Raw genomic sequence first — 24,984 nt, 5'->3', positions numbered from 1 at the left:
ATGGCGGTGAAGGCGGAAGAGGTGGCCACCATGGGAGCCCAAGGACTTCACCGGCGAAAGAAGGCAATGCTTGATGGACAAGCTACTGAGGCGAAACCCAACAAACTGGGCTATCGGCAGTCCATTACAACTCTCCCTCTTCCCAGTCGTTGCACCACTTGTACCACTGGATCAGGAAAAAGGAGAGCCAAGATGTGTGCTTGCAGCCTGCGCTCCTGCTTCACCACATAAATCAAAACATGTGCAGCCATCATCCAGCTCATCTTACAACTCATCATCATCAAAACCTCTATCCCCACAATAGGCCTATGGCGACAGACGAGTAGCAGAGATGACGGCCGGGAGTCTCTAGTCACAACTGTGCATCATGGGCGTCACAGATAAGATGGTCGTTTATGCACTGGGATCTAGGCAGCAGTACAATCCGGTACTGTCTGTGCGACTGAGCAACCATTTTGAGGAGCCAATCTGCTCACCCCACACGGGGAGGGGGACTAGAAAAGGTGCCCTAAATATAGCCTGCCTAAAAAAAACAACCTGACTGGGCAACCGCATTAAGTAAAGTCATCCTTGTGCGTTCGAAAACTGAATTATAATCTCAGATCAAAACAAAAACAAATTATACACCTCTTATGGTTGCTGCATGGAATGTCAGGACCCTTTAGGATACTGGGATCAATGAGCGCCTCATGACGCAACGAGTCCCAAAGAATCACTCACGTCATGCCTTTTTCATTAGTGCTTACGCCCCAACACCGGATGCAGAGGATGACATCAAGGAGGCCATTTACACCGACCTAGACAGAGTGCTAACCTCTATCCCCAGAGAAGACAAGGATGTGCTCCTTGGTGACTTCAATGCCAGAATTGGCAGAGATGTTGACATTTGGAAGGGAACCATAGGGATAAATGGATGAGGCAAGTGTAATCCCAACGTCCTACTCCTCCTCAGCAAGTGTGCTGCACACAACCTCACTATCATCAATACACTGTTTAGGCAGGCCGACAAGGCCAAGGGTTCGTGACAACACCCACGATCCAAACACTGGCATCTCATTGACTACATCATTGTCAGAGAAAGAGATCGCCGAGATGTCCTCATCACCCTTGTCATGCGTGGCTTGGACTAGTGCGACACTAATCATTGGTTCGTCAGAGCCAAGCTCTCACTTCATGTTGCCCCAAAACGGCGAAGGCAGCAAGCCTCCAGAAAAGGTTTTAACACTAAGCGTCTAGAGGGTCCAGCGGTAGCACATGCTTGCAAACAGCAGCTCGAACATGGGATAATAAGCAACCCAACAGCAAACAACGCAAATCCCAGTGCCGAATGGGATATTCTCGACACTGTCATGACAAAAACCTGCAGAGAGACCCTCGGCCAGATCGAAAGAATTAACCAGGACTGGTTTGATGAAAATGACCAGGCAATCAATGTACTCATCAATGATGAATATGATGCTTTAACTAACTGGCAGAACAACCCTAAGCCTCGAACCAAAGTTGATACCTTCCGCAAGAAGAATGAGACAGCCCAACGGGAACTCCGCAATCCCAGCATAGGTATATGAAGCAGGAGGACCTCTGCTTACCAGCCGTCTCCACTCTCTCCTGGAGAATATATGGGAAAAGGAGGAAATCCCCCAAGTTCTTAAAGATGCCTCCATTATCAATATTTATAAGAAGAAAGGGGGAGACCTGTCAGACTGTGGCAACTATTGCAGGATCTCTTTGCTGTCAGTAGGTGGCAAGATTATCGCCAGAGTCCTTCGAAACAGACTTATTCCTGAAGCAGAAAACTTCCTCCCAGAATCTCAATGTGGCTTTAGACCAACACGTGGAACCACTTCAATGATCATTGCTGCCCGTCAGATACAGAAAAAGTGCAGAGAAAAGCTTCATGATCTGTACATGGCTTTCATCGACCTAACCAAGGCCTTCGACTCGGTCAACAAAAAAGCCCTCTGGTGGATCCTCAGCCGTTTCGGCTGTCCACCAAAATCCATTGCCTTTGTGAGACAACTCCACGATAGAATAAACGACAGTTTCCTACACAATGGCACCCAGTCTGAGTTCTTCCCTATCCAAACGGGAGTTAAACATGGGAGGGTACTGGCACCAACTCTCTTTTCTATTTTCTTGGCTGCCTTCCTTACTCGTGCCAGCGCAACTTTAGCTGGCGGGGTGGACATCCGGTACCGAATGAAGTGTTATTTTCAACATAAGACGACTCCAGGCAAGAACAAAGGTGTCGGCAGCTTCCATTACTGAACGCTCACATTGAACGCGACCTACAAGAGATCCTGAACACCTGCACAGATGCGTATGCACACTTAGGCCTTGAGGTGAATGTACGTAAAACTCAGATTCTCTTTCAGCCTGCCCCTGGTTCAGCCACACCTCCACCATCCATCCAGCTTAGCAGTACTACCCTCACTAATGTTACCCACTTTCGGTATCTCGGCTCCCACCTGTTCACCACCGCGGATATCGATGTAGACATTCAGCATCGGATCAGATATGCACCCCAAGACTTTAGCAGACTCCGAAACCGTGTCTTCAGCTATAGGAAGCTGAAATTATCTACAAAGTTACACGTATATCGAGCAGTGGTCCTCCCCACCCTGCTATATAGCAGCGAGACATGGGTCACATGCAGGAGGCCCCATCAAGGCAATTGAAAACTTTCACCAACGTAGTCTACGTTCCAAACTCCGTGTTCGCTGGGAAGACACGAAAACAAATGCCAGTGTTCTTTCTGACACCAACTTTAGGAGCATTGAGGCTATCATTTTCCACGAACAACTAGCTGGACTGGCCATGTTACCAGCATAGACGATAGCAGACTTCCAAAGCAGCTACTTTACAGTAACCTAACGAATAGTAAACGTAATGCTGGTGGGCAACTGAAGAGGTATAAGGATAGTCTTAAGACAAACCTAAAAAAGTGCCAAATCGACCCCCTCAAATGGGAGACGATTACTCCATACCGTAACGCTTGGAGGAGCACCATACAGGAAGGTGTCAATACTTTCGAGTTAGGCTGACTGTATAGCGAGCCAGGCAAGCGCCAACGCCGGAAAGACGCTGCCGCCGCCCCTCCCCCATTAGATGTAGACCCGACATATGCAGCTTCTGTGATCGACCCTACCAGTCTTGTATCAGCCTCTTTAGTCACCTCAAAACTCACTAACCTAGGAGACATCCTTAATAACTCTATTATTGTATCATAGCTCGGTGATCGTCATACTCGATTCCGAGTAACAGCAAAGTTGTAGTAGTAGTAGTAGTAGTGTGTGTGTGTGTGTGTGTGTGTGAATAAAATATTCTTTTGCAAATCTTCGTTCCGATGGAATACTTCCAAGCAGTAAGTTTTTCCTTGGCACGAACGTTAACACCTGGAAGACTTGTTATTTTTGTATTTGATAAGCATAATAATCTTCATGAAGTGAAAGAGAATACAGACTCCAGCCTCTTCTTGCTCCTGAAGTGCTCCAGGCTTGGTCGACTGTCTTCCAACCACAGCCCTTATTTATAACCTTAAAGTCTTAACTCTGCCATAAATATAAGCAGTTGCTTTCTTCAAATTTATGTACAGTATCAGCTGCCCTAATATATACCTTCTTATCACAACCCAGCCGATGCCCCCTTCCACCTTCATCCTCACTATCCCCCCAACCTCATTTTCACCCCCTTGTTTCGCAATCCTCTTCGCCCTTCTACCCTTACCCTCGACCTTCCATCCCCCTTCAATCTCATTCTTCTTCTTTTCAATCCTCATCCTTATCATCCCGTTACCCCGTCACCCTCTTTCCTTTCACTCGCCCCCCTACTTCTTAAATCTTCCCCGGCGGTCAGCGACGGTCATCATCATGAGTCTCCCTTGCCTCAACATAACCACTCTAGATCACCCTCCTCCCACTCTCCCTCCGCCTTGTGACCCCAAGCACATAAATTTCTCAGAGATTCCCGTGTTCTATCCTCCTCTTGAGACTCGTAAAACATGCGCGTATACTTTAATACGAAGTTCACTGGGTGAGACAGACCCTCTCTCCTAGTAAAGCATGTTTTTTACTTAACTTTACTTGTTACTCATTCGTAAACATTTCTTCCTCCGTTCACTTTATCATCTCTGGTGTCTCTCTAGTCAAGTGATCTACTGCAGATATAGATTATTCTCTCTCTCTCTCTCTCTCTGCTCAGATAAATTCTGAATTCTGACTTGGGGTACAAAATCATTTTAACTCTTACATTGGTTGCTGGTTACATAGTTCTTTCATAGGCTACATTTGTCTTCTGTCTCTCTTCCTGGATACAATAACATATCTTGGGATATATAATTTTCTGTTTGGATATACAATTCTCTCTTTGCCTACATGATTCTCCTTTTGGATACAAACTGTTCCCTTCGGATCTGTAGTCCTCAGTTGTTTGCTTACCAAAGAGTAGTCGTTGTAAAGAGATATAAGTTGGCAAAATCAAACAAGGGAGTCAGAATTAATAAATATCAATGTCGTTAATTTAGAACAGGTCAACTCTGGTTCATACCACCATGTTCAGCTATCAGAGACCGTGTGATCACCCAATATGTAACTCACACTTCCCTTTCCTTACCACTTGCCCTAACGACATGATATGTGTTACAACGAAGTCGCTCCTCACCTATATATCTTCGACACTGAAAACTCCTCAACTGATTTCTTCTGTTTTAATTGGTATATAATGTTTTTGGTCATCTGTTTGTACTGTACTTGCCTTTAGTATTATATTCTGAGTTTTTACGATCAGTATTTATATGTATTAACATTCATTTTTAAAACGTTTTGAATGTACACTTAAGTAATATATCCAATTATGTGATTTTTTTTTTATAAAATATATATTTATGAAAGTTTTTATGTTAATTTAACTTGCCTCTAGTATTTTATGTCAAATGATGATAAGAAGAGTTGTCAAACTGTAGTCAATTAATAAGTTACTACAGTATTCATTTATCCGCACGTTGGTGGGTCAACTGCATCGAATTGAATTGACTTGAATTGAAACATTTCATTTAGCCAGAAAAATACAGATACAGAGTGGATAATAATAACAATATTAACATGGCTGAGCCAGTTGACAACCTGAGCTCTCTTTGAGGCACCAGATATATACTATACATTTATCTCAAGGAAGTATTATGTAACATTTAGTATCATCTGGAATAGTACAATAGCATGGTGGTAATAAGTACATCTCATAATGTTACCACGGTTATCACTTTAATATTTATTTATTTAATTATCTATTATTTTTATTGTTTATATATTCATGTATTTTTTATTTAAACATACATATACATATATAACCATATATATATATATATATATATATATATATATATATATATATATATATATATATATATATATATATATATATATATATATATATATATATATATATATATATATATATATATATATATATGTATATATATATGCTGATAACCACAAGGAAAGAAGAAAACACGAAGTTCCCAAGCGCTTTCGTGTAATTCACATCTTCAGGGGTGAGTACAGACTAAGGAGAAGTACAAAACAAGGTATATATATACAGAGGAGGGTGAGATCAGGTCCACAATGGTCAGGTATTAGGTAATGACCCTACTAATCTTTAAAAAGCACCGCAGTGGTCGGTAGTCAGGTCAGAGTGTAAGTTGACCCAACCTTCTCACCTGGTTACAAATCTTCTTAATTACAAAATTGTCCAGTTTGTACATACCATTACTCAAATTCATGTTGACTGCTTCGGTATGTTTAATGAGACTAGATTCTATACTGTTCCTTCTGTCAATTGAATTACAAGGTAATATTGAGGAGGCATTATCCCAGTCAATGCAATGCTTATTATCCCTCAAATGAACAAACAGAGCATTGGATTCCTGGCATGTCTTAACACTATATTTATGTTGTTTAAGTCTAGTTACAAGATCTTTACCTGTCTGGCCTAAGTAAAACATATTACATTCCTTGCAAGGAGCCTGACCCAGCTTGGAGAAGGTCGTGCCCGCAAGTGCTCCCGTTAGTGACCAAGGAAAATGGCCGCCTTGGATCGCTGTGTCTTGGGGGAAGAGGAGGGGAGTTTGGGGAAAGACGACCGCCTTGCCACTCTGTTAAGGCAGCTGGGGCAGTTGAGGAGTGAGGTTGACACTCTAAAGGGGGAAAGTGAAGCCCTCAGGACTGAAATCCTTCAGGTAGGTGTCCTGCCTAGCAGGACACCTGCGAAGGAGGAACAGGCATGGAGAGTGGTTGTCAGCAAGGGGACTAGGGTCAGGCTCAGGAAAGCTGACCAGGGTGTGAAGTGCAGTAACCCCTACCAGGTGCTGCAGGAAGCTGGCGAGGAAGAGAAGAGGCAGGACGGTATGGAGCAAGGAGAGGAAATGGCAGTTGTACAAACCCTTGCCCACAGGTAAGGTCGTGGTAGGTGGGGACAGCCAGGTGAGGTTTTTAGATAGGACGTTTTGTGCGAGAGAAAGGAAACGTAGGACTAGGGTGTGTTTTCCTGGGGCTGGAATAAGGCATGTAGCTGAGAGGTTAGACAGGGTTTTGTCAGGGGAGGGTACCAATCCAGTAGTGTGTCTTAATGTGGGAGGAAATGACATAGGAAAGGTTAGGAGTGAGGAACTTTTCAAGAGGTATAGGGAGGCGCTGGGGAAGATTAAAGACAGGGGAGGGATCCCGATAGTATGTGGTGTCTTGCCTAGAAGAGGGGTTGGTCGTAAATGGCTATCCAGGGCAATTGCTATAAATTGCGAACTGGAAAAACATTGTGCAAACATTGATAGCTGGCAACGATTCTATGGCAACGACTACCTGTACAGTCGCGACGGAGTACACTTGTCTTGTGAGGGGTTAAAGACGTTGTCTGCATCCCTGGAGAGTGAAATTGTCACTCTAAAGGGGGGGTTCCGTCAGTAGAGAGAGGTCAGGGAAAGTGGGAGTCAAAAAACAAGCACGTCTGGGAAGTAAAATTAGTTACTCAAGACAAGGGGTAAAACAGGACCAGGGAAGGGTAGGTTTAAATGTATACTATACAAACAGTTGGGGGCGTTAGAAATAAAATAGACTTGCTGAGAGCGGTTGTATGTACCGAGAATGTAGACGTCATAGCAATCACCGAATCTTGGATGAATCTGGCGAGCAAAAATTTTTTATCAGAGTACCACATAGAAGGGTACAACCTTTTTCACAAGGACAGGGAAGGTAGGAAGGGGGGAGAGGTCACACTCTTCGTCAAGGATACATTAAAATGTTGTATCAATAATTCAATAAAGGGTGAAATAGGAACCGAGTCTGTATGGGTAGAAATCACTGAAGGAAGAGAAAAAACTAATTATGTGAATGATTTATAGGCCCCCCAAGTCTTGGGAAAGAAGCAGCTCAGCCTATATGGCAGGAAATGAGTAGGGCAGCAAAATATAAGAACCTATGCAGTACGGGGGATTTCAACTTCAGAAATATTGACTGGGACAACATTGTAGGTGACTATGAATCAGAAGACTTTCTAGACGCAGTACAGGACAATTTTTTGAAACAACTAATTACAGAACCTACTAGAGGTGACAATATATTAGACCTAGTATTAACAAATAAAGAAAATATTATCAGAGATATCACAGTAGGGGAAGAACTAGGTAACAGTGATCACAGAGAAATCAGGTTCACCCTAAATTGGGAAACAAAAAAAATTGACAATATGGTCAGTCCCAAACTTTCGGTTGGCGGATTATCAGGGGTTAAGAACATAGAGAACATAAGAAGAACATAAGAAAATAAGGAGTCTGCAATAGGCCGGTTGGCCTGTGCATGGCAGCTCCTGTCGAGAGTTACTCCCATTCTCTATCATCCATGAATCTATCTAGCCTCCTTTTGAAACTTTCCAGAGTTCCCGCACTTACTACAAAGTTGCTAAGCTTGTTCCACTCGTCCACCACCCTATTTGTGAACCAGTTTCTTCCTATCTCCCTCCTAAACCTAAACTTATGCAACTTGAATCCGTTGCTCCGAGTCCTATCCTGCTCGGATATTATAAGAACTTTATCTATATCCCCTTTATTGATTCCTTTCACCCACTTAAATACTTCTATCATATCTCCCCGCACTCTTCGTCTTTCTAGGGAATGCAAGTTAAGTTTCTTTAACCTATCCTGATATGGAAGGTTTCTAAGTCCCGGAATCATTTTGGTCATTCTTCGCTGCACCGACTCTAGTGAATTTATATCCATTCTATAATAGGGGCACCAGAAGTGAACCGCATAATCGTGGTGCGGCCTAACTAGCGCAAGATATAGTTGCAATAAGACCTCTGCACTCTTGTTACTTACACTTCTAGATATAAAACCCAATACTCTGTTTGCCTTATTTCGAACATTAACGCACTGTTTTCTAGGCCGTAGGTCCGGGTTTATAAGTACCCCTAGGTCTCTTTCACAAGTCGACATCTCTAGGTTGATGTTGTGAAGGCTGTATACATTATAAGTATTTGTTCTTCCAATATTAAGTACGCTGCACTTGCTGGTGTTGAATTTCATTTGCCATTTTTCAGACCACCCATGCAGTAAATTTAGATACTCCTGTAATGCATTTGCATCCTGCCCTGAATTAATTTGCCGCCCTATTTTGGTGTCATCCGCAAACTTGCTTATGTCACTGCTGATCCCAGTATCTAGATCGTTTATGTAGATTATGAACAAGAGTGGGCCTAGTACTGACCCCTGGGGAACCCGACTTGTTACACAGCCCCACTCAGATTTAACACCATCTATGCTGACCCTCTGCGTTCTGTCGGTGAGCCATGATTTTATCCAATTTAAAACTTTCCCCTCGATACCATGAGCCTTAATTTTTCTCAGAAGCCTCTGATGCGGTACTCTGTCAAATGCTTTGCTAAAGTCAAAATAAATAACATCGTAATTTTCGTCAATATCTACTACCTCGAAGACTTTCCTAAAAAACGTTAGCAGATTTGTTAGACAAGATTTTCCCTTTGTATACCCATGTTGAGAGTCGTAGATTAATTTGCTTTTCTCTAGATGCGATCGGATGCTATCTGCTATAATTGTTTCAAGAAATTTCCCCACTAGTGACGTCAAACTGATCGGCCGGTAATTTGACGCTGGTGCTCTGTCTCTCTTTTTGAATATGGGTACTACATTTGCCTGTTTCCACAAGCCTGGCACAACTCCAGTGTCTAATGATTTTGTAAATAAGTTTACGAGGGGTCCGTTAATCTTTTCCCTACACTTTTTCAAGACTCGAGGGAAAATTTCATCTGGTCCTGGAGATTTTGTTTTCTTTAGTTTATTTATCTTCTTAAGAACATCCTCTTTTCTGATAGTGATATTCTTTAATTTCGCTTCTTCCTTTCCCTTAAATATCAGTTCCACCTCTGGAATTTCATTGCAAATTTCTTCTGTGAAAACTGATAAGAAGTAGCTGTTCAATGCTTTGCTTATTTCTTCACTGCCATTTATCACTTCTCCCCTCTATGACTTTAAAGGCCCAACTTTGTCCTTGACCTTTGTCCAATATACCTGAAAAAATCCCTTGGGATTCGCCTTGGATTCTCTTGCTATTTTGATTTCATAGTCACTCTTTGCTTTCCTTACATTTTATATAACATTCCTAGATAGTTCATTATACCTATTTCTGAGCTGCTCCTCCCCTCCCTTTAATTTCTTATATATTCCTTTCTTTATTCCTATGTCATGTTTAAGTTTTCTGGTCATCCACCTTGGCTCATTCTTATTTGACCTAATTTTTCTGTATGGTATATTTTTTTCTTGTGCTTTATGTAGTATACTAGTGAATATATTATAGTCATGATCAATTGTTGTGTCATCTATGACCTCACCCCTTCCTACTGGGGACTGACGTGACTGTTCCCAGGTGACCTCACCTAGGTACCTTCTTAACCCTTGATAATCCGCCAACCGAAAGTTTGGGACTCTGACCATATTGTCATTATTTTTCGTTTCCCAATTTAGGGTGAACCTGATTTCTCTGTGATCACTGTTACCTAGTTCTTCCCCTACTGTGATATCTCTGATAATATTTTCTTTATTTGTTAATACTAGGTCTAATATATTGTCACCTCTAGTAGGTTCTGTAATTAGTTGTTTCAAAAAATTGTCCTGTACTGCGTCTAAGAAGTCATCAGATTCATAGTCACCTACAATGTTGTCCCAGTCAATATTTCTGAAGTTGAAATCCCCCATAATGCATAGGTTGTTATATTTTGCTGCCCTACTCATTTCCTGCCATATGGGCTGAGCTGCTTCTTTGCTAAGAATTGGGGGCCTGTAAATCACTCCCATAATTAGTTTTTCTCTTCCTTCCGTGATTTCTACCCACACAAACTCGGTTCCTATTTCACCCTTTATTGAATTATAAATACAACATTTTAATGTATCCATGACGAAGAGTGAGACCCCTCTCCCCTTCCTACCTTCCCTGTCCTTGTGAAAAAGGTTGTACCCTTCTATGTGGTACTCTGATGAAAAAATTTTGCTCGCCTAGGTAAAAAGGTACCTAGGTGAGGTCACCTTGGAACAGTCACGTCAGTCCCCAGTAGGAAGGGGTGAGGTCATAGATGACACAACAATTGATCATGACTATAATATATTCACTAGTATACTACATAAAGCACAAGAACAAAATATACCATACAGAAAAATTAGGTCAAATAAGAATGAGCCAAGGTGGATGACCAGAAAACTTAAACATGATATAGGAATAAAGAAAGGAATATATAAGAAATTAAAGGGAGGGGAGGAGCAGCTCAGAAATAATTATAATGAACTGTCTAGGAATGTTAAGAAAAATGTAAGGAAAGCAAAGAGAGACTATGAAATCAAAATAGCAAGAGAATCCAAGGCGAATCCCAAGGGATTTTTCCAGGTATATAGGACCAAGGTCAAGGACAAAGTTGGGCCTTTAAAGTTAGGGAGGGGAGAAGTGATAAATGGCAGTGAAGAAATAAGCAAAGCATTGAACAGCTATTTCTTATCAGTTTTCACAGAAGAAATTTGCGATGAAATTCCAGAGGTGGAACTGATATTTAAGGGAAAGGAAGAAGAGAAATTAAAGAATATCACAATCAGAAAAGAGGTTGTTCTTAAGAAGATAAATAAACTAAAGAAATCAAAATCCCCAGGGCCGGATGAAATTTTCCCTCGAGTCGTGAAAGAGCGTAGCTAACAGATTAGCGGACCCCTCGTAAACTTATTTACAAAATCATTAGACACCGGAGTTGTGCCAGACTTGTGGAAACAGGCAAATGTAGTACCCAAATTCAAAAAGGGAGACAGAGCATCAGCGTCAAATTACCGGCCGATCAGTTTGACGTCAGTAGTGGGGAAATTTTTTGAATCAATTATAGCAGATAGCATCCGATAGCATCTAGAGAAAAGCAAATTAATCTACGACTCTCAACATGGGTTTACAAAAGGAAAATCTTGTCTAACAAATCTGCTGACGTTTTTTACGAAAGTCTTCGAGGTAGTAGATATTGACGAAAATTACGATGTTATTTATTTTGACTTTAGCAAAGCATTTGACAGAGTACCGCATCAGAGGTTTCTGAGAAGAATTAAGGCTCATGGTATCGAAGGGAAAGTTTTAAATTGGATAAAATCATGGCTCACCAATAGAAAGCAGAGGGTCAGCGTAGATGGTGTTAAATCTGAGTGGGGCCGTGTAACCAGTGGGGTTCCCCAGGGGTCAGTACTAGGCCCACTCTTGTTCATAATCTACATAAACGATCTAGATACTGGGATCAGCAGTGACATAAGCAAGTTTGCGGATGACACCAAAATAGGGCGGCAGATATATTCAGGGCAGGATGCAAATGCATTACAGGAGGAACTAAATATACTGCAGGGGTGGTCTGAAAAGTGGCAAATGAAATTCAACACCAGCAAGTGCAGCATACTTAATATTGGAAGAACAAATTCTGATAACCTATACAGCCTTAACAACATTATCCTAGAGAAGTCGACTTGTGAAAGAGACCTAAGGGTACTTGTAAGCCCGGACCTACGGCCTAGAAAACAGTGCGTTAATATTCGACATAAGGCAAACAGAGTATTGGGTTTTATATCTAGAAGTGTAAGTAACAAGAGTGCAGAGGTCTTATTGCAACTATATCTTGCGCTAGTCAGGCCGCACCTCGATTATGCGGTTCAGTTCTCGTGCCCCTATTATAGAATGGATATAAATTCTCTAGAGTTGGTGCAGCGAAGAATGACAAAAATGATTCCGGGACTTAGAAACCTTCCATATCAGGATAGGTTAAAGAAACTTAACTTGCATTCCCTAGAAAGACGCAGAGTGTGGGGAGATATGAGAGAAGTATTTAAGTGGGTGAAAGGAATCAATAAAGGGGATATAGATAAAGTTCTTATAATATCCGAGCAGGATAGTACTCGGAGCAACGGATTCAACTTGGATAAGTTTAGGTTTAGGAGGGAGATAGGAAGAAACTGGTTCACAAATAGGGTGGTGGACGAGTGGAACAAGCTTAGCAACTTTGTAGTAAGTGCGGGAACTCTGGAAGGTTTCAAAAGGAGGCTAGATAGATTCATGGATGATAGAGAGTGGTAGTAACTCTCGACAGGAGCTGCCATGCACAGGCCAACCGGCCTATTGCAGACTCCTTATTTTCTTATGTTTTTATGTTCTTATAAATGAAGCCACTTGTATTGTTGGGGGAGTTCTTGATTAACATTTGTTTAACAGTGCATGAGTTTTTAAATGCCACATTGACGTTCCAGGTTTTGAGTTGTAAAGGAATTTGAGAGAATTTCTTGTGAAATGGTAATACTAAGAGATTCTTATGGTCATGGGTGGGCTTGGGATCGGTTCTATAGAAAGATTTCTTAGTAATGTTAAGGCATTTGTCTATGAAAGATATAGGGTACTTAAGTTTCAAGTCAATATTATAGATTTATTTATATTCCTCATCAATGAATTCCGGGCTGCAAATTCTCAAAGCACGTAAAAACATTGATGAAAATGCTGACTGTTTGATACTATTATGGTGGGCAGAATAATAATGAATGTATGAACACACATTAGTAGGTTTCCTATAAGTACTGAACTTAAAGGTGCTACCTATTCTGTGCATCAGACAGTCTAGGAAAGGCAATTTACAGTCATGCTCTAATTCCACACATATACATATAAATTACAGTGGAATTGAAAAAAAAAAACATAAGTATAATGGGGGAGCAGTACAACCTGGGTTGTGCAGTAATAAGGTTGAACAAGAGGACAGAGCTGTCAGGATTATGTCTAGTTGGCAATTGTGTTTATTGCAATGATAATTACTTTTTTATTTACATGATAATTTCCGATAAAACGGTTTTAATGGTACAATAAAAGCAGGTACAGTAAATATAGTAAGCGTTACAAGAAATATTTATACTTCGACAATAGATATTTTTTTAGAGATGATTTAAAGGAAGGGAGCGTAGTCTTTGCTCAGATGTGTGGGGGTAAGTTGTTCCACACCTTCACACCATGATATTTTATACAGGTCTGGGACTGAGAGGAGCGCATGGGGGGTGGTCTTAGTAGCTCTGGGTGCCTTAAGTTGTAACTCTGATTATTCCGGAACTGGAAATAATTTTTGTCAAGCAAGTGATCGATAGATTTGTAAACAAAGAGGGCACAGCAGTAAGTGTTAATATCCTCGAATTTTAAAAATTTCAATATAGCAAATTTTTCGTTTGTGTGATCTGATTTTTTGAAATAGGTCAATGTCCGTACAACTCTCTTTTGTGCAGTAACCAGAGATTGTGTTTTTGAAGAGCCAGAGGCCCCCCATAGTGTGTGACAGTGTATCAGGTGTTGGTAAACAAGATCATGATAGATTTCTTTCATTGCTGTGAGAGTGAGTGACTGTCGAGTGTGATACATTATACCGCACTGTTTATTGATTTTGCTGTGCAAAGAAATTTGCACATAAATCGCATAAATTCATAGACCTATAACAACCTCCATTACCAGTGAAATTTGGGCCGACAACCCGAGTGAAAGACGGAATCCTTAAGAGAAATAACATATTCGTTGATAATTACCTATATCTTAAATCAAGTCCCCTGGATGTCCACTGAAGTCAGTCCTGGCACTAAACAACACAACAAAAGCGTTTGATCAAATGTACCAATCTCACGTGTTGTGTACACATATTATGATCACTGTGTGGCTGCTGGGAGTTAATAATCCAATGTGTCAGTTCCTACAGACACCAATAAGCAGTAGGTAGTAGGCAGCTATCAAACAGGAAGGTACTATTACCTGGGAAGATATTGGATGCATAATGTATCATTTAATGGTAGACCCTGTTGCCACATGACATTGCAAAACTGTGACCAGGCCCCAGGTTGTTGATCTGACTATCTGCCTCATTTTCACACAATTGCAGGGTCTCAAATGTTTCTCTTAATTTGACAATACAACTTATATAGTATATCTTTTCTCACTCTTGATCCGTTTCATTTTTTCTATTCCTTTATTACCTTATGGTATCAGTTGACAGTAATATTAAAGTGGAGTCTTCTCGGATGGGTCCCACTGGTCGCGAAGTTTGTCGACCCCAGGGCCGATCTGACCATCATCCAACTACTGGGGCCTCAACTGACGTCACCACGGTTGCTGGAGAACCGACTTTTTTCACACCTCATTTTTCCAACATACGTGGCCTGAGATCCAATTTTTCTTCTGTGAAGCACCATCTATTAACCTCTTCGCTCAATCTCTTACTACTGTCTGAACTTCAACTGACCAAAGCAGCTTCATCCAAACCTTTTCAAGTCTCCAACTCTAACCTTGTACCTCTTTTCGTTCGAAGTGGGGGGGTATGCGGCCATTTTAATACATGTACAGTAGCTAAAAGAAGTGTCTGGAAGGGTGGTTTCGATGGCTTCCGAAATTATACGTACAACTCGTGATGTCTTGGGAGGGTTGGTATGCGTGTCTTCACCCACCGCCATTCATTATCCAACACAGAGAGTGAGTTAGCATATAGGAATAAAATAATCGGTCAAGTGATTACTCTCATATAGTATAGGAGACAACACGCATATCCCAATACCTATCGTCCGTGGTCTCATATTGTTTCACACAGAGTATGCACAGATACTTTTTTTGCTACTGTACATCTATAGTATAGCTAGACTCGCGGATCTTGAATCTTTTCTTTATGAAATCATCTGGCTCAAAACATCTCTACTAACTATGACTATTTTTACTTGTTTCCTAAACTGTTCTCTCAACTTTATTAACTCTCTGTGACTCTTTGACTATCACAATTCTTGTCATGAGTCGTTGCTTTCCGCACATACCAACAACGATATCCTTTACCGAGGGGATTTCAATGAACAATCAAAGACAAAAGTCGTGTGGCGTTTTGTTCGAAGATTAAATATAACTCGTGAAACATTATGTGAGCCCCTACCACAAGGCAGAGCGCACCAAAAGTTTAGCCCTTCGGCATATGTTTTCACCAAATTTTACGACACGACTTTTGTCTTTCATTGTACATCACACAGAGTGACTTGTCTCTGTAAGGGATGACCAGGTGGAGTCGAGGCACTCTCTTTTTCCTTACTTAATGATCTGGAACAAATAATTAAGCATCCTACATATTCTTGATCTTTGTTTTACCTCTAACCTCTCACCCTATTCATACTCACTTTCCGCCCCTTAGGGTCTTCCGAGCACAATCTTCTTTATATTAAATCAAACTGGGCACGACCACTTCCCCCACCCCTCTCTAATAGCCAACTAGGGTAGGGCAGACAGGCGATCATTGCGAGATTTCTTCTCGGATTTTCCCTGGGATGAATGTTGCTTTTCCACTCGGGACGCCTCCGTATGTGCTAACGGCATTTCCGGGATTATACTAGGTGGTCTGATTGCATTTATCCTATCTTATACCAAAACTTTTACTTTGCTATCATGGTTTGATCGCTCCTCTTCTCTTGCACGTTGGGAGAGAGATACGACGAATCAAGTTATGTAACTATTTCCTCCTGTTACTCTCTCTCCTTTCAATACTAGGAATCGTTGTAAAGGTATTCTTCTTAGAGATAAGCGGAATTAAAAAAAAAAACGCTGCCCTAACTAACTCTTTTTCAGGCAAATTTTCCTGGTCCTTAACCCAAAACCTCTGTCATAATTTGTGCACTTCCTCTTTTTCTCCTCTTTTCCCTCTGATAAAGCCACCTTATTTCTTCTATCTCCACCTTAGACGATTCCAACTCTTCCCCTCCTACTCCTGCTCCTACTGAACTAATGCACTTTCCTATAATCTCCAATCCTAGGGTTGCTGGTGTATTAACCAATCTGGATGTGAGTAATGCGCATGGACCAGACGGAATACCCCCCTCAGGGCCCTCATGTTCTGAGGTAGTGTGCTGAAGTTCTGGCCCTGGTGCTTGATCGACTCTTTCGCCTTTGCCTCAAAACCTAAACTTTTGCTTCTCCTTGGAAGCATGCCATGGTTCGGCCCATCCCGAAGAAGAGTAACCATTCTAATCCCTTTATCTTTCGCCCTATTGCCTTAACTTCATCCCTCTCTAGAATTTTCGAATGTAGCTTAACCTCTCAATTTCTCCATCACCTTAAACGCCTTTCTCTTTTGTCGGATCACCAGTATGGTTTCCGCCAGGCAAGATGTACTGGTGATCTGCTCTCCTACTGCACCCGTCATTGGTTATCCTCTCTTAGGGTTCATGAGAAAATCTTTCCCGTGGCCCTCGACATCTCCAAAGCATTTGACAGGGTATGACACAAGTCTTTGCTTTGTTAACTTCCTTCTTATGGTTTCTCTCCTCCACTCTGTTCTGGCGAACCGATCCAAGGCAGTTGTTAACGAGGGGTCCATCTCTCGATCTTTCACTTCCAATAATGCTTTTCCACAGAGTTCTGTTCTTTCACCTACCCTCTTCCTTCTTTTATCAATGAATTACTTCACTTTGCTACTATATCTATCCATTCCTACGATGATGATTCTATTCCTTACTCGTCTTCTCATTTTTCCCTGCCCCCAACTCTCAAACTAGACCTGTTTCTAGAAATTATATAGTTTCTAATAATGCTGATCTGTGCAACATCTCCGATTGGGGAGGTAGAAAGTTGACCATATTCAATAGTAAGAAAACACTGTATTATCAATTACACTTTTCAAAATCTCCCACCAATCACATTTCAGGACACAACCATATTGCCAAATTCTAAAGTAGATACGCTAGGCCTCAACATTTCCTTTAATATGTCATGGAAGTCGCACATCCATAGCATTGCTAAAACTGCATCCCGAAAGCTGAGAATGTCGTACAGATACTGCAGCTACTTCACTACTAAGCAGTTTCTTCAAGTTTATAAGGGAATCATTCGTCCTAACTTGGAGTACTCTTCCATATCTGGGGTGGTTCTTCTTTTGTCCAACTGTTAGATAGGGTGTAATCAAAGGCATTTCTTTTTATTAACTCTTCTCCTGTAGTCCGTAATCTCTCTACCCTTTCTCTTCGCCGCATTGTTGCTTCACTCTCTCTCTTTAACAGGTACTTTAACGGGTGATGTTCGGTAGATTTAGCACTCTGTGTACCGCCGGCAAGGCAGTGGGCTCGTAACACTCGTCTTGCTCGTGGTGCCCACCGTTTCTGTGTGGATATCGGTCACACTAGAATAACACGTGATAATACATCCTTCTTTCCTTTCATAGCCAAACTATGGAATGCCTTGAATTCTTTCATGTTTCCATCCTCTTACAATCTGCCTCGCTCCAAAAAGCTAGTTCTTCTGCATCACTACCCCTCCTCCGCCAGGCCCCGTTGTGGATCGATGACTTGTGCTCAGGTGGGCGCTTCCAAGTGTACAGGTATTATAGGTTGGGTCTATATTTATATTAATCATAAATATCAGTATAGGGCTTTTTCTTTGTGTCAGTCACATGTGTGCGTCAGGATACATATCAACGTCCATCTTTACCACATATAATCTCGTAACTCCGTGCTTCACTTGGTCCGTGCACGTGACGTGACTCTCATGTACCAAATTAGTATTAAGATAATGAAGCTGGTATCCTTGTTCTTGGTGTAGCACTTTTTTGTGGCCAGCTGCACGCGGAGATCAGGCTGATTCGTCGCTTTATTGTTAGTCATCCTCACATAACCCGACGGTCGCAAGGTTATCCTGCTTTGTTAAGGTTGTAAGTTCATGATCGGAATACCACATTTTTACCTTCTTCATGGCTTACATATAAGGCCTACAATGTGTTCCACGTGTGGTGGAAATAACTTCTTTGATCTGATGATATATGGAGATCACTGGGATGCTGAGAAATGTTTCGGGTGATACAAATATATTGGTGTCACAAGACGATTGGTAGTGATGAAACTCTTCTTGTAATGATAACTACCAGAGTAGCAGAGGTATTACATTCTCATGGGAACGATGGTATGTATGCAATGAATGTTATTATTAATATTATTTTTATTAGTATTTTTTTCAGCTGTAATAATAATAATAATAATAATAATAATAATAATAATAATAATAATAATAATAATAATAATAATAATAATAATTATAACATTCATAGCATAAATACCATCGTTCACAAAAGTGAACACAAAGACTCTTTGTGTTAAGCCTCACTTGCATTTAGAGATATATTCCGTCTCTCTTTTTTTCCAATGATCAATAAAAAGAAACTAACGAAGCATTGTCAAAATTGGGTTTTTTCCTGTTGCACGCCTTAAACTCTCGTTATCACTCATTACTTCTATTACTGATGATATCAATATAATTAAGTGGCGGCAGTGAAAATATTGGGGACGATGGTAACAGGCATTAAGTATAAACTGGTAGACGTGACCCTTTCAATACGGTCACTGATCACGATAATTACCCAACACACATTACTCGGCACGAGGCTCTGTTCTAAGCCAAGTACCCAGAGATCTCACACACACACGCGCCACAGTGCCATAATATGCGAGACATCATAATGCCGCGAGATATAGGGTACCATTTCTTAAAAGTGCAATGAAATATGTAACGTAATAGTGTAATGAGATCCGCAATGATCGTCAGGAGACATGGAAGAATTATTAATCAGAGGAATATGAGTTTCGATCACTTGCTTTGATTCACATTCTGTGTTGGAAAGCCTTTTCTTATCACAAGTCGAATGACCAAGGAGGCAATAATCAAAGAGTCTATAAATAACCAACCCACTCCCTCAGCCCCTTCATTCCCCCAAGCATCTCCACTCCTCCAGAATCTCCACTCCCCCAGCATCATCACTTCCCTGGCATTTCCACTGCTCCAGCCTCTCCACTGCTCCAGCCTCTCTACTCCTCGAGCCTCCCCACTCCTCCAGCCTCTCCACTCCTCCAGACTTTCCACTCATCCAGCCTTTCAACTCCTCCAGTATCTTAATTCCTCTAGCATCAACACACGCCCAGCCCCTCCACTCCCCAGCATATCCACTCCTCTATCTTCTCCACAACGTAGCATCTTCATTCCCCCAGCATCTCCACTAACCCAGAATCTCCACTCCTCCAATATGTCCAATCTTACAGCATCTCCACTCCCCAAGTATCACAACTCCCCAAACATCACTACTCCCCAGCATTTGCACTCAACCAGCATCTCCAGCTCTCCAACATCTTTACTCCCCATCATCTCCACTCCCCAGCCTATCCACTCCCCAGCATCTCCACTCCCCCAAAATCTCCATTCGCCCAGCATCTCTACTTCCCCAGCATCTCCACTCCCCGAACTCTCTATTCCCCAAGCCTCTCCACTCCTCCAGCATCTCCACTCCCCCAGCATCTTCACTCGCCCAGCATCTCCACCCTCCAACATCTCCATTCCTCCAGCATCTTACTCCCCCAGCGACTACACTCTTTCAGCATCCCCACTCCCCCAGCGTCTCCACTCCCCCAGTATCTCTACTCTACCAGTATCTCCACCCCCAGCATCTACACCCCCAACATCTCCACTCCTCCAGCATCTCACTCCCCCAGCATCTACACTCTTTCAGCGTCTCCACTCCCCTAGCATCTACACTCCCCCAACATATCCACTCTCCCAGAATCTCCACTCCCCTAGCATCTCCATTCCTCCAGCCTCTCCACCCCACCAGTCTTTCCACTCCCCAAGCCTCTCCACTCCCCCATGATCTCCACTCCCACATCATTTTTACGCTCCCAGCCTCTCCACTCTCCACGGCATCTCCACTCCCAACATCTCTACTCGTCCAGCATATTCACTACCCCCAGCATCTCCACCCCCACAGCATCTGCACTACATAGCATTTTCAGTCTACCAGCATTGCCAGTTCTCTAGCATCTCTACGCCCCCATCATCTCCACTCCCCAGCATAATCATTCCCCCAGCATATCCTCTCCCCCAGCATATTCACTACCCCCAGCATCTCCACCCACCACAGCATCTGCACTACACAGCATTTTCAGTCTACCAGCATCTACATTTCTCTAGCATCTCTACGCCCCCATCATCTCCACACCCCAGCATAATCATTCCCCCAGCATATCCTCTCTCCCCAGCATATCCACCAGCATCTCCACTCCCGAGCATATTCACTCACCCAGCACTTAAACTCACCCAGCATCTCCACCCCCCAGCCTCTCCACCCCCCAGCCTCTCCACCAGCATCCCCAATGTCCCCAACATCTCCACTCTTCCAGCATTTCCACTCCACTCGCATCTCCACGCCCCAGCACACCTCCAGCATCTCCACTCCCGCAGCACCTCCACTCCCCAGCATCTCCATTCCCCCAGCCTCTCCACTCCCCCAGTCTCTCCACTCCCCCAGCATCTCCACTCGAGCAGCATATTCACTAGCTTAGCATATTCACTCCCCCAGCATATCCACTCCTCTAGCATCTTTACTCCCCAGCATCTTCATTCCCCCAGCATATCCACTCCTTCAGAATCTCCAGTTCCCCAGCATCTCCACTCTCCTGGTATCTCCACTCCCGCAGCATCTCCATTCCCCCAGCATCTCTACTCTCCCGGCATGTCCAATCCCCTAGGATCTCTATTCCCCCAGCCTGTCCACTCCCCCAGCCTCTCCACTCCCCCCAGTCTCTCCACCCCAGCATAGCCACTGCCTAGCTTCTCCACGCCCCAGCATCTCCACTTCCCCAGCCTCCACACCAAAACATCTTCATTCCTCTAGCATCTCTACTCTCCAGCATCTTCATTCCCCCAGCATATAAACTCCTCCAGAGTCTCCACTCCCCTAGCATCTCCACTATCCCACCATTTCCACTCCTCCAGCATCTTCACTCTCCTGGCATCTCTATTCCCGCAGTATCTCCACTCCCACAGCATAGCCACTCCCGCTGCATATCCACTCTCCCGGCATCGCCATTCCCGTAGCACCTCCATTCCCCCAGCATCTCCACTCTCCCAGCAACTCCACTCCCCAGCCTCTCCACTCCACCGGCCGCTCCACTCTTCCAGCATCTCTATTCCCCCAGCCTCTACACTCCCCCAACTTCCCCACTCCCCTTGCCTCTCAACTCCCTCATCATCTCCACTCGCCCAGCATATTCACTCGCCCAGCATATTCACTCCCCCAACATCTCCACTCCTCTAGCATCTCTACTCTTCAGCATCTCACTCCCCTAGCATCTCCACTCTTCCAGCATCTCCACTCCTCTCGCATCTCCACTTCCCCAGCATCTCCACTCCTCAGCATCTTCAATCCCCCAGCACATCCACTCCTCCAAAATCTCCACTCTCCTGGCATCTCCACTCCCGCAGCATCTCCACTCCCCCAGCATCACCTCTCTCCCGTCATCCCCACTACCGCAGCATCTCCATTCCCCCAGCATCTATACTCTCCCGGCATCTCCACAGCCCCATAGCTTCTTTATTCCCCCAGCTTCTCCACTCCTCCAGCATCTCAACTTCCCCAGTCTCTCCACTCCCCCAGTCTCTCCACTTCCCCAGCATCTCCACTCGCCCAGCATATTAACTAGCCTAGCATATTCACTAGCCTAGCATATTCACTCCCCCAACATCTCCACTCCTCTAGCATCTTTACTCTCCAGCATCTTCATTCCCAGCACATCCAGTCCTTCAGAATCTCCACTTCCCCAGCATCTCCACTCTCCTGGCATCTCCACTCCCGCAACATCTCCATTTCCCCAGCATCTCTACTCCCCAGCATCTCCACTAACCCAGTCTCTCCACACCCCAGCATCTTCACTCCCAAACATCTTCATTCCTCTAGCATCTCCACTCCCCAGCATCTTCATTCCCCCAGCATATCCACTCCTCCAGAATCTCCACTCCCCCAGCATATCCAATCTCCAAGCATCTCCGCTCCCCCGTCATCTCCACTCGCCCAGCATATTCAATCGCCCAGCATATTCACTCCCCCAGCATCTCCACTCCTCTAGCATCTCTACTCCCCAGCATCTCACTCCCCAGCATCTCCACTCTTCCGGCATCTGCACCTCTCGCATCTCACTTCCCCAGGATCTCACTCCTCTAGCATCTCACTCCCCAGCATCTCACCTCCAGCATCTCCACCTTCCAGTGTCTCCCACTCTCCCATCTCCACTTCCCCCAGCATCACACTCCCCAGCATCTCCACTTCCCAGCCATCTCCATTCCTCTATCTTCTCCACGCCCCAGCATCTCCACCTTACAGCATCTCATTCCCCAGCTTCTCCCTTCTGCAGCATCTCCACTCCCGCAGCATCTCCTAGCATCTCCCAGCATCAACTCCCAGCATCTCCACTCTTCCAGCATCTCCCTCCTCTCGCATTTCCACTTCACCAGCATCTCCTACAGCATCTCCACTCCCCAGCATCTCCACTCTTCTAGCATCTCCACTCCCGCAGCATCTCCACTTCCCCAGCATCTCACTCCCCCAGCATCTCCACTCCCCAGCATCTCCACTTCTCTAGGTTCTCCACGCCCCAGCAACTCTACTGTTGCAACATCTCCACTCCTGCAGCATCTTCAACTTTCTCAACATCTCTACTCACCTAGCATCTCCACTCCCTTAGCATCACTATTCCCCCAGCCTCTCCACTCCCCAAGCCTCTCCATTCTCCTAGTGTCTCCAATCCCCCAGCATCTCCACTCGTTCAGCATGGTCACTCACGCAGCATATCCACTCCTCTAGCATCTCTACACCCCAGCCTCTCACTCCCCGAGCGTCTCCACTTCCCCAGCATCTCCTCTCCTCGAGAATCCTCACTCCCTACCATCTCCTCTCCCGAAGCATCTCCAATCTCACCTGCATATCCACTATCCCGTGCATCTCCATTCCTGCAGCATCTCTATTCCCCTAGCCTCTCCACACCCCAGCCTCTCCACTCCCCCCCCAGCCCTCCACTCCCCAGACTCTCCACTCCCCAGACTCTCCCTCCCCAAACTCTCCACTCCCCAACATCTCCACTCGCCCAGCACATTCACTCGCCCAGCATATTCAATCCCCCAGCATCTCCACTCCTCTAGCATCTCTACTACCCAGCATCTCACTCCCCCAGCATCTACAGTCTTCCAGCATCTGCACTCCTCTCGCATCTCTACTCCCCCAGCATCTCCACTCCTCTCGCTTCTCAACGCCCCCAGCATCTTCACTCCTGCAACTTCTCCACTCCCGCAGCATTTTTAATCTCCCCAGCATCCTCACTTTCCTGGCATCTCCACTCCCGCAGCATCTCCATTCCCCCAGCGTCTCCACTCCTCTAGTTTCTACACACCCTAGCTTCTTCTCTCCCCCAGACTCGCCACTCCTCCAGCCTCTCCAATCCTGCAACATCTCCACTCTCCCGGCATCTCCACTCTCCCGGCATCTCCACTCTCGCGGCATCTCCACTCTCCCCAGCATCTCCACTCTCTGGGCATCTCCACTACCGTAGCATCTCCATTCCCCAGCATCTTTACTCTCCCAGCATCTCCACTACCCCAGCATCTCCATTCCGCCAACATCTCCACTCTCCGGCATCTCCACTCCCGCCGCAGCATCTCCAATCTCCCCAGCATCTCGACTCACCGGGCATCTTCATTCCCCGTTGCATCTCCATTCCCCAGCACCTCTACTCTCCCAGCATCTCCACTACCCCAGCCTCTCCACTCCCCAGCCTCTTCACTCTTCCTGCATCTCCATTCTCCCAGCATCTCTATTCCCCCAGCCTCTCCGCCCCAGCCTTGCACTCCCCAGCCTCTCCACTCCTCCAGCATATTCTGACGCCCAGCATATTCACACGCCCAGCATATTCACTCCCCAGCATCTCCACTCCCCAGCATCTTCAATCCCCAGCATCTCCACTCCTCCAGCATCTCTACTCCCCAGCATCTCCACTTACCCAGCATCTCCACTCCCCAGCATCTCCACTCCTCTAGCTTCTCCACACCCCAGCATCTTCACTCCCCGACATCTTCATTCCCCTAGCATCTCCACTCTCCCCAGCATCCCCAATCCTTCAGCATCTGCACTACCCATGTAACAATGACATGCTTTTTGGAGTAGATTGTGTCATGTTTTAGAGGAAATACAGGAAAATTCAGCCGAGACAAAGACTACCCGCCATAACACACTACACGAGTTTCCCGCTATATATACTGTCAATGAATATGATCTACCTTGTTTTTCCTTGTGTATGAACCTGTGACCTGCGTGGCAGTGAGAGGTGTGATAGCACCTTGAGTGTCAAGACCTGACTTAATTACTCAGAACAGGCAAACTGTACTCCAAGCTTTGCCAATGAATTTGTTAACCGTAAGCTAACCAGGAGTGCCTGAGAAGCCCGAGGCAATAACCAATCACAATGGCCTGTAAGTGTGACGCCATAAGCCTAACTGTGCGGATTAGTTAGAGGCTGAGTTCATGCCCCAACAAGGCGGGTGCTCGTTTTTCGAACCCAGAGTCTGTTTGGAT

General features: G+C 44.3%; 1 protein-coding gene across 1 annotated transcript; it reads left to right on the top strand.

Annotated features, from left to right (window-relative positions):
• On the top strand, window positions 1–24,553 carry LOC121880343 (proline-rich protein 36-like). The gene is made up of 7 exons (XM_042387498.1): window positions 1–90; window positions 1,476–1,560; window positions 1,742–1,904; window positions 20,453–20,554; window positions 20,977–21,094; window positions 22,585–23,188; window positions 23,982–24,553. Exons 1-7 carry the CDS (start codon window positions 1–3, stop codon window positions 24,551–24,553), a joined length of 1,734 nt encoding a protein of 577 aa, XP_042243432.1.
• Window positions 24,554–24,984: the final 431 nt, after the last annotated feature.

Source organism: Homarus americanus, unplaced genomic scaffold, assembly GCF_018991925.1.
Source record: "Homarus americanus isolate GMGI-L3 unplaced genomic scaffold, GMGI_Hamer_2.0 scaffold20930, whole genome shotgun sequence".
NCBI lineage: Eukaryota > Metazoa > Arthropoda > Malacostraca > Decapoda > Nephropidae > Homarus > Homarus americanus.
The sequence above is the reverse complement of the archived record's forward strand: the minus strand, read 5'-3'. Positions and strand labels throughout refer to the sequence as shown.

What these genes read in the sequence shown, in the direction of transcription:
- LOC121880343 (XM_042387498.1), top strand. Translation starts at nt 1, where the DNA reads ATGGCGGTGAAGGCGGAAGAGGTGGCCACCATGGGAGCCCAAGGACTT. An exon ending in ACTCCGCAATCCCAGCATAG is followed by an intron (nt 1,561 to 1,741) that starts GTATATGAAGCA and finishes TGCTGTCAGTAG; the next exon opens with GTGGCAAGATTATCGCCAGA. An exon ending in CCAGCATCTCTACTCTCCCG is followed by an intron (nt 21,095 to 22,584) that starts GCATGTCCAATC and finishes TCACTCCTCTAG; the next exon opens with CATCTCACTCCCCAGCATCT.